Raw genomic sequence first — 14,460 nt, forward strand, 5'->3', positions numbered from 1 at the left:
AACTGCTGTCTTTAACTTCAGTCACTTCCTTTAGACCCTTAGCTGCAATTTGGAAAATCAGCAGCATGGAGTCAAGGCTGGACGAGGACCCCAACTCTTGAGTTGACATAAATGAAACTCTAGAACATGCCAGGATTTCCCTAATGACACAAAATGTCAACTGATTACTGTTTGCTTGACCTCTTTGAATTTTTTAACAAGTGCCATGTTTCATAGACATACTTAAACAGGATATCTCCCTTAGAAGGTGGACATTGCAGTGTGTGTCACCAAGAATACATTCATTATACTGTAACATTACACACTGTATAGTTTTCTGACGGACTCGCATGCCTATTCAGCTTATTACCACCCTTATACCTACTGTATATCACAGCAAGTCTAAGAGGAATCCCAGTATATCTGATCTTACAGACTGTAGATGTTGTAAAACTCAGATGATCAAGTACATTTACTTAAGTATAGTATTTATGATTTATGTACATGTCTGAAGTATTTGCACTGAACGTTACAATTTCCTTTTTTCGCCACTTGATACTTTATACACTGTACTTTGTCTAAGAAGAAAATATTGTACTTTTTACTACACTCACACCTTTATTTGATAGCTGTGGATAAATAGTTACTTTGTCAATATCATTTTACTGATTTAAAAAAAGTAATTCGCAGTTATAGATTAAGCAACCCAACATGCATATAAACGACGTATAATTAGCTTCACCTAAATCGGACATTAAACTGCTGCTAACATATTAACATCAATTATAATAATAATCAAATAACATAAAATACATTATATATATATATATTTTACTTTATAAATACTTAATACTCTACAATGTACCTCTGTGTCTAATCTACTTTTGATACTTAAAGTGGCTATAATTGATATTTTTATAATAATGTATCAAATGACAATGTTAAACCAACTGAACCCACAATTATCTGCAGCTTTATTTTTTTAGCGAGTTTAGAATATATGGCTATGAGTCTAGCTTTTGCGCTGCGACCTTTAGTAACTGAAAGAACAAATCCCCCACTGAGAGGAGTCCAAAGTCTCACTTTTGATTAAGCAAATTATTGACAAGAGTTGACTGCTCACCAAACCGAAAAAAAGGAAACTGCACTGGATCGGCAGGTACATCAAAATACATTGTCCTTTGAGGAATGTAAATTACCCTTTTTAAACAATAAATGAAGGAGTGGTTGTGTGGTGTGACATGATTAGGATTATGCAATGGCATCCCTGGCTCTAGATCAAACCAAATGTTTGAACTACCTGAAGGAATGTGCTGTTTCCCAGACAAATGGAGACTGACTACAGAGCATGTTATCAGAATTTATTCATTTATAACACCAATGTATATTAAGCCTCATGCCATGTGAGTCCTGCTATTAGTTTAAAACATACTGTGGCAAAGTCTGAATGTTCCTGAGTGAAGAAGTGCAGAAATATGCCCTGTATGTCAGTATTTTGGGTGTGGTTCAAGGGTGCTGGCACTGCACGTTCTGGTTTCTTGGTGTTATATGTGGCACTGCCGTCACTTATAGCAGTATTGTGTGAACTGTGGTCAGATTGTGAAACCAAACGACCGATGATGGTGGAAGGCCAATAAAGTTTCTACACCATGGACACAGCCCTGACTGGAAAAGGCCAACACAAGGGTTATATTTGTGCTCCATAGTCGACTTAGAGAGAGAAATGCCAGCCTCACCCTGTTTCCTCGCTCACAGAGACCGCAGTGTGTCCGATAACTATGGCACAATGATGCCCGACACCGTCTTACCCACAGCTGATTTCTCTATTCAAACTCGCCTTCTGTCTACGTTTTTCAGAACTCCCAATGCATGACAGTGGCTGGGTGTGTCTTTAAATCCAAAGAATTTCTTTAGAAGGGAAGAACATAGATGAAGGATGACAAATATGGTGTTGTTGAATGCTGCAGAGCAAGGGATCTTCATTGCAGAGGTATGTTCCTGATCACACATGCACACCCATTTATTTAAGGCTTGGGTACTGGATTTTTTTTGTCTATTGGTTGGTTTATTGTCTCAAAGAAGCAGAGCTTCCTTGATCTTGTTACATGGGTTGAGACACATCCTGTGGTCTAATTTTGTTCCATGAACAGTTTTCACCTTTATGTGTTTGTGTCTTGCTAGAGATTGAGACATCATTTTTGCCTTGTTTGCAGGACAGGGAAGTGATGAACTGAACTGGAAAGATCATGTACTTTAAGTAGTCATTCTTAGTTATTTGTCTAACATTTTAATAGTGGCTCATGGTTCCTCAGTTGTACGTGTTTCTTTGTGTCTTTGGTTTGCATTGGCTGAACAAACTCCTTCAAGTCAGATGAAATTAATTGTATGGATCTGTACAACAGTGTCACAATTTGACAAGATAGAAGTCAATCAGGTTCATAAAAAATATATAATATAGACACCTGTTTAGTTATTATATAATAGGGGCTTGATTAGACTCTAATATTTGATGTATCTATAATTTGTTCAACTGATATTGATTAATCATGTTGCATCTGTGTCGCACTGCGTGGTTGATGATGGTTTAGCCTACAGTGAGTGGCTAACGTTCAAGTAATTGCCTCTTGTATCTTTGCATTTCCCCTGGAAGTTAAAAGAAAAATGAAATCTCTTACTCTTTGACCCGGCAAGAGAGTGGTGATGTGAAAGTCTCTGTAAGCATGCAGAGGTTGAGGCTTATGGCTGAAATGGCTGGTGGAAGTAAGAGTGAGAGCATCCTGTTAATTTGTGATGCTGGAGGGTTTCCTCTCAGAGCACTATGTACTTACTAAATAGCACATATACATTGTCTGATAGGGGTCAGCCACTTTAAAGACCCTGATGTGTGCTGTTTTACTTCGTAAATCAGACATTTTACCTGTAACACAAGAAACAAACCTAACTAAAGATTTCCACTCTAAAAGACAACATTTTATCCTAATGTCATCTTTTTGACATGGTATGTGTTGAACTTCTAATCATATCTGAATGGATAGTGTTCATAAAATTCCTCCTTCTCCTTGTGCCTTGTGCCATTAAGTATAAAAGACCCAATGTGATTATTTTAACTAATAGTACTATTTCACAGAAGCTATTTCTAGTTCCTGTGCAGAACTTGTGTGTTTCAGACTCTGATGACGTTGATGATTGTGCTCAACCATATGAGCACTCATCTGATTTTGTTGAACAGCCCTGAGGCTCTGGTGGCCTGAATATAGCCCTTTAATATATTTCCCTTCAGTTCAGCTATTACCACTAGCCATAAATAGGCATTGAGACGCAGTGTGGTGGCAGTTTTGGTATACAGCTACTTTTTTTCTGAATCTGGCTACCTCTGCTGTAATCTTAGACTTTGTAACTGTATTCTAAGCCACACAAGAGATGGGATTATTTTCTCTTGCCTCTTAAATTTGCAATACGCCAAATTGGCAACCGTCCATTTCAGTTTTCACTGTTGGCCACTGGTGTAACATGACGCATACTGCTGAGAAAGTTGATCTTCTTCCCATCCCACTGGTTTAATCTTTAACTGTTAATCGTGTTTTATGATACAGTCCAAAGTTTTTTCATGTAAAATCTTAATCTGACAAGTAACTATAGCTGTTAGATGAATGCAACGTAGTGAAATGCAGTGAAGTAGAAATATAAAGCAACCGATTCACATTTGTACTTAAGTACAGTATGTGTACCACTGAATGCTATATTGGACAGTCAGTGCTCATGTCTCTGTTTCCTGATTTTAAAGAATGTAAATAATGTGTTATATTATACATCTTTGCTTTGTTTCCTCACCCTGAACCAAGTAACCTATAGGAAGCCGAACATGTTTGATTGACAGCCAGTCATCTGAGGTGGCTACACTATACGTGCATTACATTCTCTGCAGGAGCATTGGTAACATTGCATGCTAGGAAGGGGCTGTATGAAATCCAAGTGCTTATGGGTAGAGAGGCATGTGTGACTATTGCATTACCACATGATAGCAGCAGTGTGTAGCATGCATATGGGATGTGAAGCCTGTACTGTATATCTTACTCTGTCACTGTTATGGTTAATGTATGTACTCTAGATGTTTTAACTGTTTATTGACCTCTCTAAATAAATACTTCAGTCACATTAGGTGACAGGTACAGTACATCATTTACATAAGAAAAAAGGTTGACACTGAGTTTTGTTTGGTTTCACAGGAGTAAAAATGAGCTGGATGTTATTACAGATGCTTGGTTGTGTGATAAGTGTAAAAATAGACACACACACACACACACACACACATACACACACACAAACAAAGACACACATAAACGTAGAACACTTTACTTTATGGCTTACAATTATTTTTCCAGAAACGTGGTAGGTTTTTTTTCTCTCAGCCTTTGTGTTTCTGTGTGAGAGTGGGTGAAGGGCTGGCAGTAGTCTGGATTGTGCTCTCACTTTCCAGCTCTTTCACTGCCCAACACAGAGACAACAAGCATGCCCTCTGTTCTTTTATTGTCAATTTCTCTCACACATACACCTCTGTTTTCTGCTCTTTCTCTCGCAGGCATCAAGAGACCAACAGGAGGCTGAAAAATGTGAGTGGAAAACTATAAGCAATGGTTTTTTTTTCTGAGATCTTGACCTGGTGACCTGTAATTCAGCAATAAAAAAACATAATTTAGCTTCAGTCCTGTTGAGATATTATTGAAGAATATGATCCCTTAAGGGGGAACTCCGATTTTACACATCAAAGTCTGTTTACAGGTGTTGGCAAGTACTACAGACGTGGGAAATACATTTTAAAGTTCTGTACAATATCTGATAAATATCCTTTGTCAGGGATTAAAAAAAAATCTTGGTGTGTAGAGTAGAAAGTAGTGTTCTTATCCGACCTCATCGCTGCTTGAGGCTACATTAGCCGCTTCTAGCATACACACACCCAAATCTCCTTTTTTGGTGGTCAAGTTGCATTGTGGGTAATGTAGGTGCCAGATAGATTTTGACAAGGAAGAAGAATGCTCTAAATATGAATAAGTTATATATTTGGGTTGGCTGCATCAATTTTGATACATTTAAAAAAAAAAAAAAAACTGTCCGTTGAGAGTGCTGTGCTAAATCTGGGGTACTCTTTTAATGTTATACTTTAATACCGTATAGTCCCTTAATTATGTGGTACCATTGTTAAGATGACCTTTAATGCGATGTGTCATTTTAGTGATAAATCAACAAAATAGTATGTGAGGGGTACATAACATAACATAACATGCTTTATTCATTGCACTCACTTTTCTGGGTCATTTTTGTGATGGGAAATGAAAGGGAGACAGCCAGACACTAACCAAGGACATTGCAATTATATGTCAGCAACTTATGTTTGATTGTCCTACATTATTTTCCTGCATCCGGCTGCATAATATAAAACCAAAGACCTGACGTGTCAGTTTCGACCGTGTTGTGTAATAGGGGAGCAGCATCGTTGTTGCTCGATGTAGCAATGATTTTTTGTTTCAGTGCAGCACATTTACCTGCCCAGCCTGAAAATGCACACACAAACAGCAACAATGTATTCTGGATGAGCCTGGAAAGCAGGGCAGAGCATGGGGTGATATCACCTTGTGTCAGTGTAGCAACTATCATAACAATCACCTGCTTTATCACAGTACAGAACATTTATCAGCTAGGAAAAGGTATAGCTATAATCTTATGTATTCTGTCTGGCTTTAAGTATTAATTCCCACATATATTCCACATGTATGGTTTGTGTAATGAGCTATTTGTTTTCTTCTCTCCAGGTACTGATCACAATTTACTGGCTTGGTAGAAGAGCTCAGTGTGAACGTTTCTATGATGGACCTTACCTGAATTTTAAGGCATTTGAGGGCTTATTGGGCACAGCACTATACAAGGTAAAACTGGTGATCCTTATCCAATTGTACACTCTGAGCTGTCTTATCTGTATCATTGTGAAACAAAAGCATAATTTTCTTGTGAAAAAGCAGAAATAGCATGAATGAAATCCTCTTTTACACTCGCTGCCCAGAACATTTCTGTATCCTCCCTGGTATGTCGACTATGTGCAGAAGAATGACTGTTAAAGGCCAAGGGGCCTCAGATTACTGGCCACTAAAACCAAAGTTACGTTAATCATAAATGACCTAATGCCTTGACTTGGCTATTTCAATCTTGTTTACAGCTTCTTTCGTGGAAAAAGCCCGTTTCCCTTCCCCTGCTCGTTCTCGTGTTAAATTTGGCACTTTGCTTTCACATAGATTTATAGGTGGCAGTGTGCCTAGTCCTATAACTCAAGTGACTACGGGGATTTTCAGTAATAGCATTTGGCTACTGTGCATCTTGTACGTTTAGCTATGATAATCCAAGTTCACTGGCGTGGGATTAGGCTGGGTTAAATTTTTGGAGTTGTTGTGTTTGGTCGGATTCAGTGGATTACAGATCTGAAAATCATTTTCTTTTTAAAGTGTCTAACAAGTTTTTGCTTGTTTGTAGCCATGCTGGTTGAAGTGGCTCCAGGGCTTGCTTATGTGTTTACATGTCTTCATACAGTAAACAGTCATCAATGATATATGGGAGATAGCAGAGACAGAGATGGCAGTAAAAACATTGAGGTTATTTTGTTTATATTACATCATGCATTGCCCCTTACAGACAGTATAGGACTGTATGTTTAACTGAGTCTGCAAGAATTACAGGCCAGACAGTACAGACTTCACACTCTACCCGGGAGATTTCCCGTGCACCACACAGACAGTGGAGCTAAATATTTTAATTGGCCTCCTATTATCTGACTGTGTGTGTTTGTGTTCGTATGAAAGGCTCTGCAAGAATCGTCCAGTCAGAAAGGCAGCAACGTCAGAGACAGCGGTTTTGGAGATAGCTGGTACTCAGAGCGAGAGGAGCTCTTCCATCCGAGAGAAGGAGAAGGAGGAGGACACCGGAGAGACGACTCCCTTGACAGCTTGGACTCTTTGGGCTCCCGACCTCAGAGCATCTCATCTGAAACCACTCTTAAAGGAAGCAGCGAGGGTAGGAGACATCATGTCATTTGCATCTATACGCAAAACTTAACATTGTTACCCTTCTAAAGCTGCCTTTTTGGCCTTTAAGAGGTCAAAGGATGTTTTATTTTGTTTTTGTGAATGTTTTTTGTGTTATCCTCGTCACACCCTAGCTGTACATCAAAGAGGTCAGACTTTCCCAATTTCCATCTCTGCATGAATATTTAAAATCAAGTTAAACCATCTAGTCTAGAACTTCAAATATTTGTGAAAAGGGAAGATATGCTGCATCAGAGCCAGAATGTTGCCTCCCATTTGTGTAAACAATTACCTATTGCCATCTAGTGGTATGCTTTTGTAAGTGAATAATTTCACTAAAGAGTCTCCAAAGAAGAAGATATTATATATCAATGCTAAAGCCCGTCTGTGATCTTGTTTCATGACTAAAGTGTAATATGCTTTGAGGGGGGGTGGGAGTTTCGGTCAGTGATCTCAGAGTGATCATCCCCCCTAATAGGAAAGGGCAGTGAGACATTCCACAGCCGTCCACACCGGCTTGTAAATGAAGGGGCCTTCGTTCCCCACCCGGCACCCCTCTGTTACTCCTTAAAAGTCACACCACAATACACAACATTCTCCCATTACTCTTTTCTCTACTCTCACCCCGTTTATTCTTTTTCTTCTTCATAACCCTTGTCAGACCTCACTTTTTTCTTAGTTCTTCTCAGACTTTCTATGTTTACCATACTCTTTTTTTACACCACTTTGTACCCCCCCTCCCCGTTCTGTCTATGCTTCAGGTTGTTGTAGTGACACTGAGGCAGACTCTGTCTACAGGATGGCTGAGAACAAGGACAGTCTAAGTTACCGACGGTCAGTAACCATTACACCCAAGGCCAGTTCCCAGTTTAACCAGTTCCTGCCCACTAAAGACAAAGCCTCAGGCTATGTGCCTGCTCCACTAAGGAAGAAACGGGCCGAACGCAATGAGGACAGCCGGCGCAGCTGGGCCAACCCCTCATCCACAGAGGATGAAGGCACACTCACCAGGTACGGTTACACGCAACAGTTAACACTTTGATGTGTTTTTAGTTCATTTATTTTTTGTTCTTAAAAGCAACGTAACACAAAGGGATCTAGAAGTGTTGTGTTCATACCCAAATACTTGGTTTGTGCTTCAAATGCCTGAAGTTTACATTGTCTCCTCTCCCATCATGTTGGTGTTTGTGATGCTTGTTGTGTTGTCTGTGAATGGTCCATGGTGGTGTGTACTCGTGTTGTGTATCATTTAATGATTGAACAACCTCAGCGAAACAAGGCTTTCCTCTGACTGCTATGACAACAGTCGAGTATCCCAGAGTGCCTTGCCTGAGGCTCATCTACAGTGGGCCTTTGAGTATGAAAGTGGCAGTGATTCGGACGCAGATCGACCGGACCCTGACCTCGTTCTGGATGACCTGGCCAGCAGACGCTTCCACAGCCCCTCCCCAGCTCCGCCCACCAACTTTGCCGTGCCCATCAGTCCCCTGGCAGCAGGAAGGGCATCTGGGGGTAGCAGGGGCCCCGGGCATAAAGTCACCATGATTCCCAGTGTTGCCCCTCAACCAAATGTGACCTCCCTCAGGTCAGAGAACATGAAGCATCAGTGTGACTTTGATGTGCCTGCCTGATGAGATCAAACTAGAACGCTTCTCTTACCCTCAGTTTGCATGGTTAATTGTAACCATGAGCAACATCCTTGGTTGTAGTATGCTGCCTTTTACTGTAACAGTGCTTTATTAGTCAGTTTGTTGGTTTCTGTTTTTCTTTGCGCCTTCTGAATTGGATGAGCTTGGAGGAGTGATTTGAATTAATTAAGACTCAAATCAATCTTTGCCTCCTTTTGCAGTTTGGTTTTGAGCTTGCATTGGTTTGCTAATCCTTGCATCATCTCATTTGAGATTGTTGTGCTCGAGGAATGTGCTCCTCTTTGCGTGACTGGCGTGCTGTACTGCTGCTGAAAAAAAAAGAAATTGACACGTGTGATTGGCTGTCTCTCTTGAGCAGCAGCGGCATCAACAGCGGGGAAACGAAGCCTTTCCAGCCGGGCACTGTGAGGATGGATCACCAATGCCCTGTGTCCACGGACAGCCTGTTCAGGGAGATATGCTATGACTCTGAGGATGAGGACGATGACGTGGGCTATGCTGACCCCATTCAAGATGATCTGTACTCCCGCAAGATGGGCGTCAAACCCCAGCAGGTTGCCAAAGTATCTTATGACAAGTTCTTACCAAAGTTCTGGACGCCCGAAGAAGACATTCACATTCAGAAGATCAAACTGGGCTCCCAGAGGAGACCCTGGTACAAGAAGATGCAGGGCGTCAGGTGTGTGAGGGCATTCAAATCCAGCATGAAACTCTCAGGAATACATTCTTTAAGTTACTATATAGTATGTTTTACAGAGTAGCACTATCATGGATAGAATTAATTCCCTCCTTCTGGCACAATATTTTCCTTCTTTTCTACCTGACACATTGGATTTTGACATATTTAAAAAAAAAACATTGCATGCTAATTTAACCTTCGTAAGATTTAGAATTTGATGTTCTGTCAATCACTTGATTTTCTGTATAGATTCCTCCTACTTACTTTTCTTTCTCTTTCCCTGCCATTTCCTGCCATCTTTCACCTCCCTTTTACCCCCTCTCTGTTTCTGTCCGTTTTCCTCCGTCTACCCTGCGGTCCTCGGCTGTAGCTGTAAGAAGTCGGGCTCTTCGTCAGATGATTCAGACTGTGACATCAGTCCTTGGCTCTCCTCTGCCGCCTCTCCCTCTGGCCCCTCTCTCTCTCACTCCCACACACACAAGGCCTCAGCTCACACCACCCTTGTTGTGGGGAAAAGGTCGATACAGCTGCATGATTGTGACAATGAAGGAATGTTTTAGAGCATCCAAATTTAATAGGAGAAATATAAATGGGCTCCAGTTGGGAATGAGTTTCTGATGATCTGCTTTCTAATGTACTAATAATGAAATACACTATGAAGCTACTGGAGTCTGCCCTAACACGCTTTAGAGCAGTTTGCTTGTACTGACCTTAGTAGAAGATAGCATTATCCTATTATTATTATTACAGTCTATTCTAGTGAAGACTGAACTTTTTTTATAGCAACTAGCATCGCATTTTTATTTCATAGTAGAGTGATTGTAAAATCACAATTTGATCAACTTCTGTTTGACTCAAATATCACCACTATGGCTGGTTGATGTATATCTTCCTCCTTTTCTTGCTCTTTTATCCAGTTCACATGCATGCACTCATCACCTCTGTCCTTTTCTCTCCTTTTGCCCACCCTGCAGTCCTCATATTCCAGCACACACTCTCCCACAACTCCCCAAGATACAGCCCCCTCTGTTAGAGAACCCCCTTCTGGTGTTTGCCCCAGTGGACCCCGCCTCGGGTCCCAGACTGGTCAAATGTGAGAGGTGGCCCCTCCTGGGGCGTCAAGACCCCCGGGAGCCCCCAGACCCCTTTGATTATGAGAGCCTTTACCCTGACTTGGAGAATGATGACATGTTTACTAGGCGAACCCTTGCCTTCCAGTCCAACCCAGACTTGGCTATGATGAAGACTCAGTTGACCGCCAAGCGTCGCCCTTACACGTCTGAGCCGCAACTCAACATCATCACACAGCGACACAGCTGTGTCTGCACCGATGAGATTGATTTCCCTGATATTGAGCAGGATGATGTGGTTTATCGTAAGGAGAAAAACCAGCAAGCTCAGCAACATCGGCCTCTCTCAGGAGCGCCCGACAACTATGCCCCTATGCCCATCCCAGAGCCGTGGGCTCTGCCGCCTAATCTCAAGGCCAGACTCCTGTGCCCCCCATGTCCTCTGACCAAGGAGTCATCAGCAGACAGACAGAATCAGGTTCAGAACGAGATGCGTCCTAAAACAGATGACATGCTTGTTCGGAAACTTGGAGTTTGTTCCGATCAGAGCCAGAGCTCAATGAAAGGCCCATCGGCCAATCAGATGACACCCTCAGTACCTTCTTCTTGCAGCGAAGGTGACCTGCAGAGATGGCAGGCTATCAGGGAAGCCAGTCAGCTAAGACATAGAAAGAGGCTAATGGTGGAGAGGCTGGCTGCTCTGAAGTTGTAAAAACATTGCTGTAACAGTGCCTGTTAGTTTTCTTACATTTTGGACTGTGAAAACTTATTAGTGCCATTTTAGTCTTGGAATATTTATATGCAGATGGTAAAGTGGTCTACACTGCATGTTTATCCAACTTGTAAATGCTTGGTCTAAAAGCCATCACAGTCATAGGTGGAAGTTCTATCTATTTAAGGTCTTCTTCATGAAAACTAATAGGTGCCTTCAGCTTTCACTGCGTCAGTCACACACACCGCAATGAAGGAGCAGCAGAACTTTTACATGTTTTAAATGTTTGTTGTTACCTCAAAATGGAAAAAAACTGTAGTGAAAGTCCCTAGACATTGTCATCATTGGGCTGGTGTTTATGGTTTTCTACATGATGACAATATAGTTGATTTTACCTGAACAACACTTGGTATGTACATGCTGAGTGGATGGTGAGAGAGGACCTACTGCTACTGTGTTCCTGAAGTGTGATTTTCAAACAAAATGACACAAATCTCCAACATCAATTACCAAATTGTTTGGTACATCATCAGACTGAGTTTGCCTGTGATTGGTAAAATATGCAACTTAATAAAGAAAATAGGAGACTTCATGATTTTGTGATAATTACTGCATTGACTTGGCTTTTTGTTGACCTCACTTAACATCTACAGGAACACGGATCTTACCAGAGTTCAATGCTGTTTTTCTCAGGCGAGGGAACTTCACACTGACATGTAAAGCTCAAAGTCCAGCAGCACGAAAGTGTGGAAAGGTTTGAGCCTGAGTTATGGCCAAACATAACGCCTTGAACACACTGACAGCACCAAGCAGGGCAATTAAATGTAGTCTTGTCTGTTGAGCAGAAGTGAAAGCCCATAGAAATTCCCCATGGCTCTGAAAAAAGATGTGACCTGTGGACTCCATAGTAACCTGAGCACAAATCTGCACTGCAGTGTTTGCACATGTACTGACACACACACACACACAAGCACGCACAAAGTGACCGTTTGACCTAAGTCAAGGCCATCTGGATTTTCTTCACTTCCATATGTAAAGCCATGTTTCCAGTGACATCATGCTGGAGTCTCGAGAAAGGCTGCATTGTTTAGAGAAACATAAATGTCTACACACCTCCCCATACAAAGGAAAATAATCAGGGAAAGGAATGGTGATACTGTGCTGTAAGCTCACTATAAACACACCTTGAACTCTAATCTCTTCAGTGTATAAATTAAAATGCAGCAGCGTCAGGTTTTTGCTAGGTTTACAGAGCCCACCAGCTGGGGATGAGCTGGTCTGAGAGCTACCAATTGGCCTCAAGGTTTTGACCAGACCACTCTCATACTCAAGGCTCTTCTGCAGAAATGTGACTTTGTTATGTGTGGTTCTCTTCGGTTTCCTAGACAGCACCAAATGCAAGAGAGTATCGACGGGTGAGTTGATGCGGGCTCCCAGGAATGTGGCACATTTGCATTTGCTCTGGTCTCTTACAGTCGCACCTCGCTGCTCCCTGCTTTTGTGCTGCTGTTCTCACTCACTAGCTGCTAAATGCTGACACACAACACAGTGTATTGTATGGCACAAGGCCAAGTTTACGGTGGGGCGGGGGAAGGGGGGGTCTATTGACAAAGCAACAAAGTGAAAATATGCTGGGTCATCTACCTAAACAGTGGTGTGTCCCAGTGAGAGTTAAATGACTGAGCACTAGTCTGAGCACCCTGATAGCAGTATGAGATAAGTGTAAATCTTAACAAGTAAGCTAAAACTAAGTGCTTTTTTCTGAAGGCTGTGAGTGACTTTGGTCTTTTGCATGACGGTGAGTGCTGTGATTCATTCCTCTAACACACTGAGCTTACATCACTCAGTTTTCTGCAGTCGACCCGTGTGCTGTGTTTGCAAACTAACACTTGGTTACAGGTTAAAGGTCTAGTCCAGCTTATTTTCAGCAACAGCATCCAGACATTTACATGGTGGAAGTTATTTTGACTATTTAAATTTTTCATGGCATATTTTCTACAGTTTATTTATGGTTGCTAACTGTTTTTTTTACCTTGTGTAAAGCTTCTGCCAGGATATGCAAACTAAACGTCCCCTCCACTTCTCCCTTTAGCTACTGATGCCCAGGGTCCTTTTTAAGTACTTTTTAAACACTTTCTTTCCACAGGAGTAAATCAACAAGCGATATCCTGGTTGACCCCACCGTCATCCAGCAGGTTCGCTTCGAAGAGCTGCAGAAGTATCGTGAGCGGATAAAATCCACTGAGGATAAGTGGCAGGATGTGAGTACAATTTATTTACACGCTAACACTGGAGGCTATCTGTTTGCTTACCACCATTCAAGAATCAAGACGAGCTGACTTTGGCAGAGAGAAGTTTTGTTTCCAACCAGAAGTGAAAAGTAAGCACATGATCTAAAGGATCAGTGTGGCAATCAGGACATCAGATGTTATGGTACAGTCTGTGAACCAAGGTGAAAAGAGAGCTGTTTAGATAGAAGCCACATCTGATTGGCGCACCACTGCCCTCTGGCAATGGACTGTCCTCATTTCCAAATCAGTGTCTGTTGCAGGAAACACCACATCCTGTAAATACTCATAACATAATGAATGTGTTATGGTGCAATATAGACAGATGATATAAGACAGAGACCCTAGAATGAAAATTTACTACAGTAATCCATGTAAAGTTGACTCAAGTTATTCCTCGAAAATAATTTCCAAAGGGCAGTGGTGCTCCAGTTTTAAACACCAGTGCTCCATCACAGGTGCTCATTCTTGGGTAAGTAAATTCAAAAACAATTAAAAACTACATCCACATTTTATGACTATCTGTGACAGTGGTGTGTCTCTCAGCAGTCTTATTGGTGTCATGGCAAAATAATGGAGTCTTAAAGCAGCATTTAGGTCACTCAGTCCCCAATACACAGGGGAAGTGAGCCGGGAGGAGCCTAAAGCACACAAATAGAACACCTTCAAATGTAGCCCTTTCAGTTTTTTTGTCTTTCTCTCTCTTCCCCAACTTCACTCCCTTCAGCTGTGCAGTCAGCCATGCAACACAACCAGTTTGTTTTATTTAGATCTGAGCTAAATTGTTACAAAATGGTGCATCAGGTGATCTGGGCTTGCTTTTGCTGCAGGACTTGAGCAAATGGAAAAACCGGCGCAGGAGTGTCAACTCTGATATAGTGAAGAAGAAAGAGGAACGGGAGAAGATAGAGGAGATCACATACAGCAACAGAAGGTCCAAGACCTTCAAGGAGATGCAAGAGGAGAGGTAAGAATTAACATACCTGATCAGGGACTTTGGATAGTGCAGGGATAAT

The 14,460-nt window shown here is 41.6% G+C and overlaps 1 protein-coding gene across 19 annotated transcripts in view; it reads left to right on the plus strand.

Annotated features, from left to right (window-relative positions):
- The window catches only part of lmo7a (LIM domain 7a), a 48,915-nt gene that overhangs the window by 18,680 nt on the left and 15,775 nt on the right, over positions 1 to 14,460 (plus strand). For 17 of the 19 annotated variants that reach the window (XM_032530169.1, XM_032530168.1, XM_032530152.1 and 14 more), the window contains 7 exons: positions 4,559 to 4,589; positions 5,787 to 5,900; positions 6,825 to 7,035; positions 7,808 to 8,057; positions 12,542 to 12,571; positions 13,303 to 13,417; positions 14,275 to 14,411. In XM_032530169.1, the coding sequence (XP_032386060.1) occupies positions 4,559 to 4,589; positions 5,787 to 5,900; positions 6,825 to 7,035; positions 7,808 to 8,057; positions 12,542 to 12,571; positions 13,303 to 13,417; positions 14,275 to 14,411 (888 nt within the window). Of the gene's footprint in view, positions 1 to 1,747; positions 1,970 to 4,558; positions 4,590 to 5,786; positions 5,901 to 6,824; positions 7,036 to 7,807; positions 8,058 to 12,541; positions 12,572 to 13,302; positions 13,418 to 14,274; positions 14,412 to 14,460 lie in introns of those variants that run through there. The other 2 variants (XM_032530167.1, XM_032530154.1) reach the window with 2 other exon arrangements.

This window comes from Etheostoma spectabile, chromosome 11 (assembly GCF_008692095.1).
Source record: "Etheostoma spectabile isolate EspeVRDwgs_2016 chromosome 11, UIUC_Espe_1.0, whole genome shotgun sequence".
NCBI lineage: Eukaryota > Metazoa > Chordata > Actinopteri > Perciformes > Percidae > Etheostoma > Etheostoma spectabile.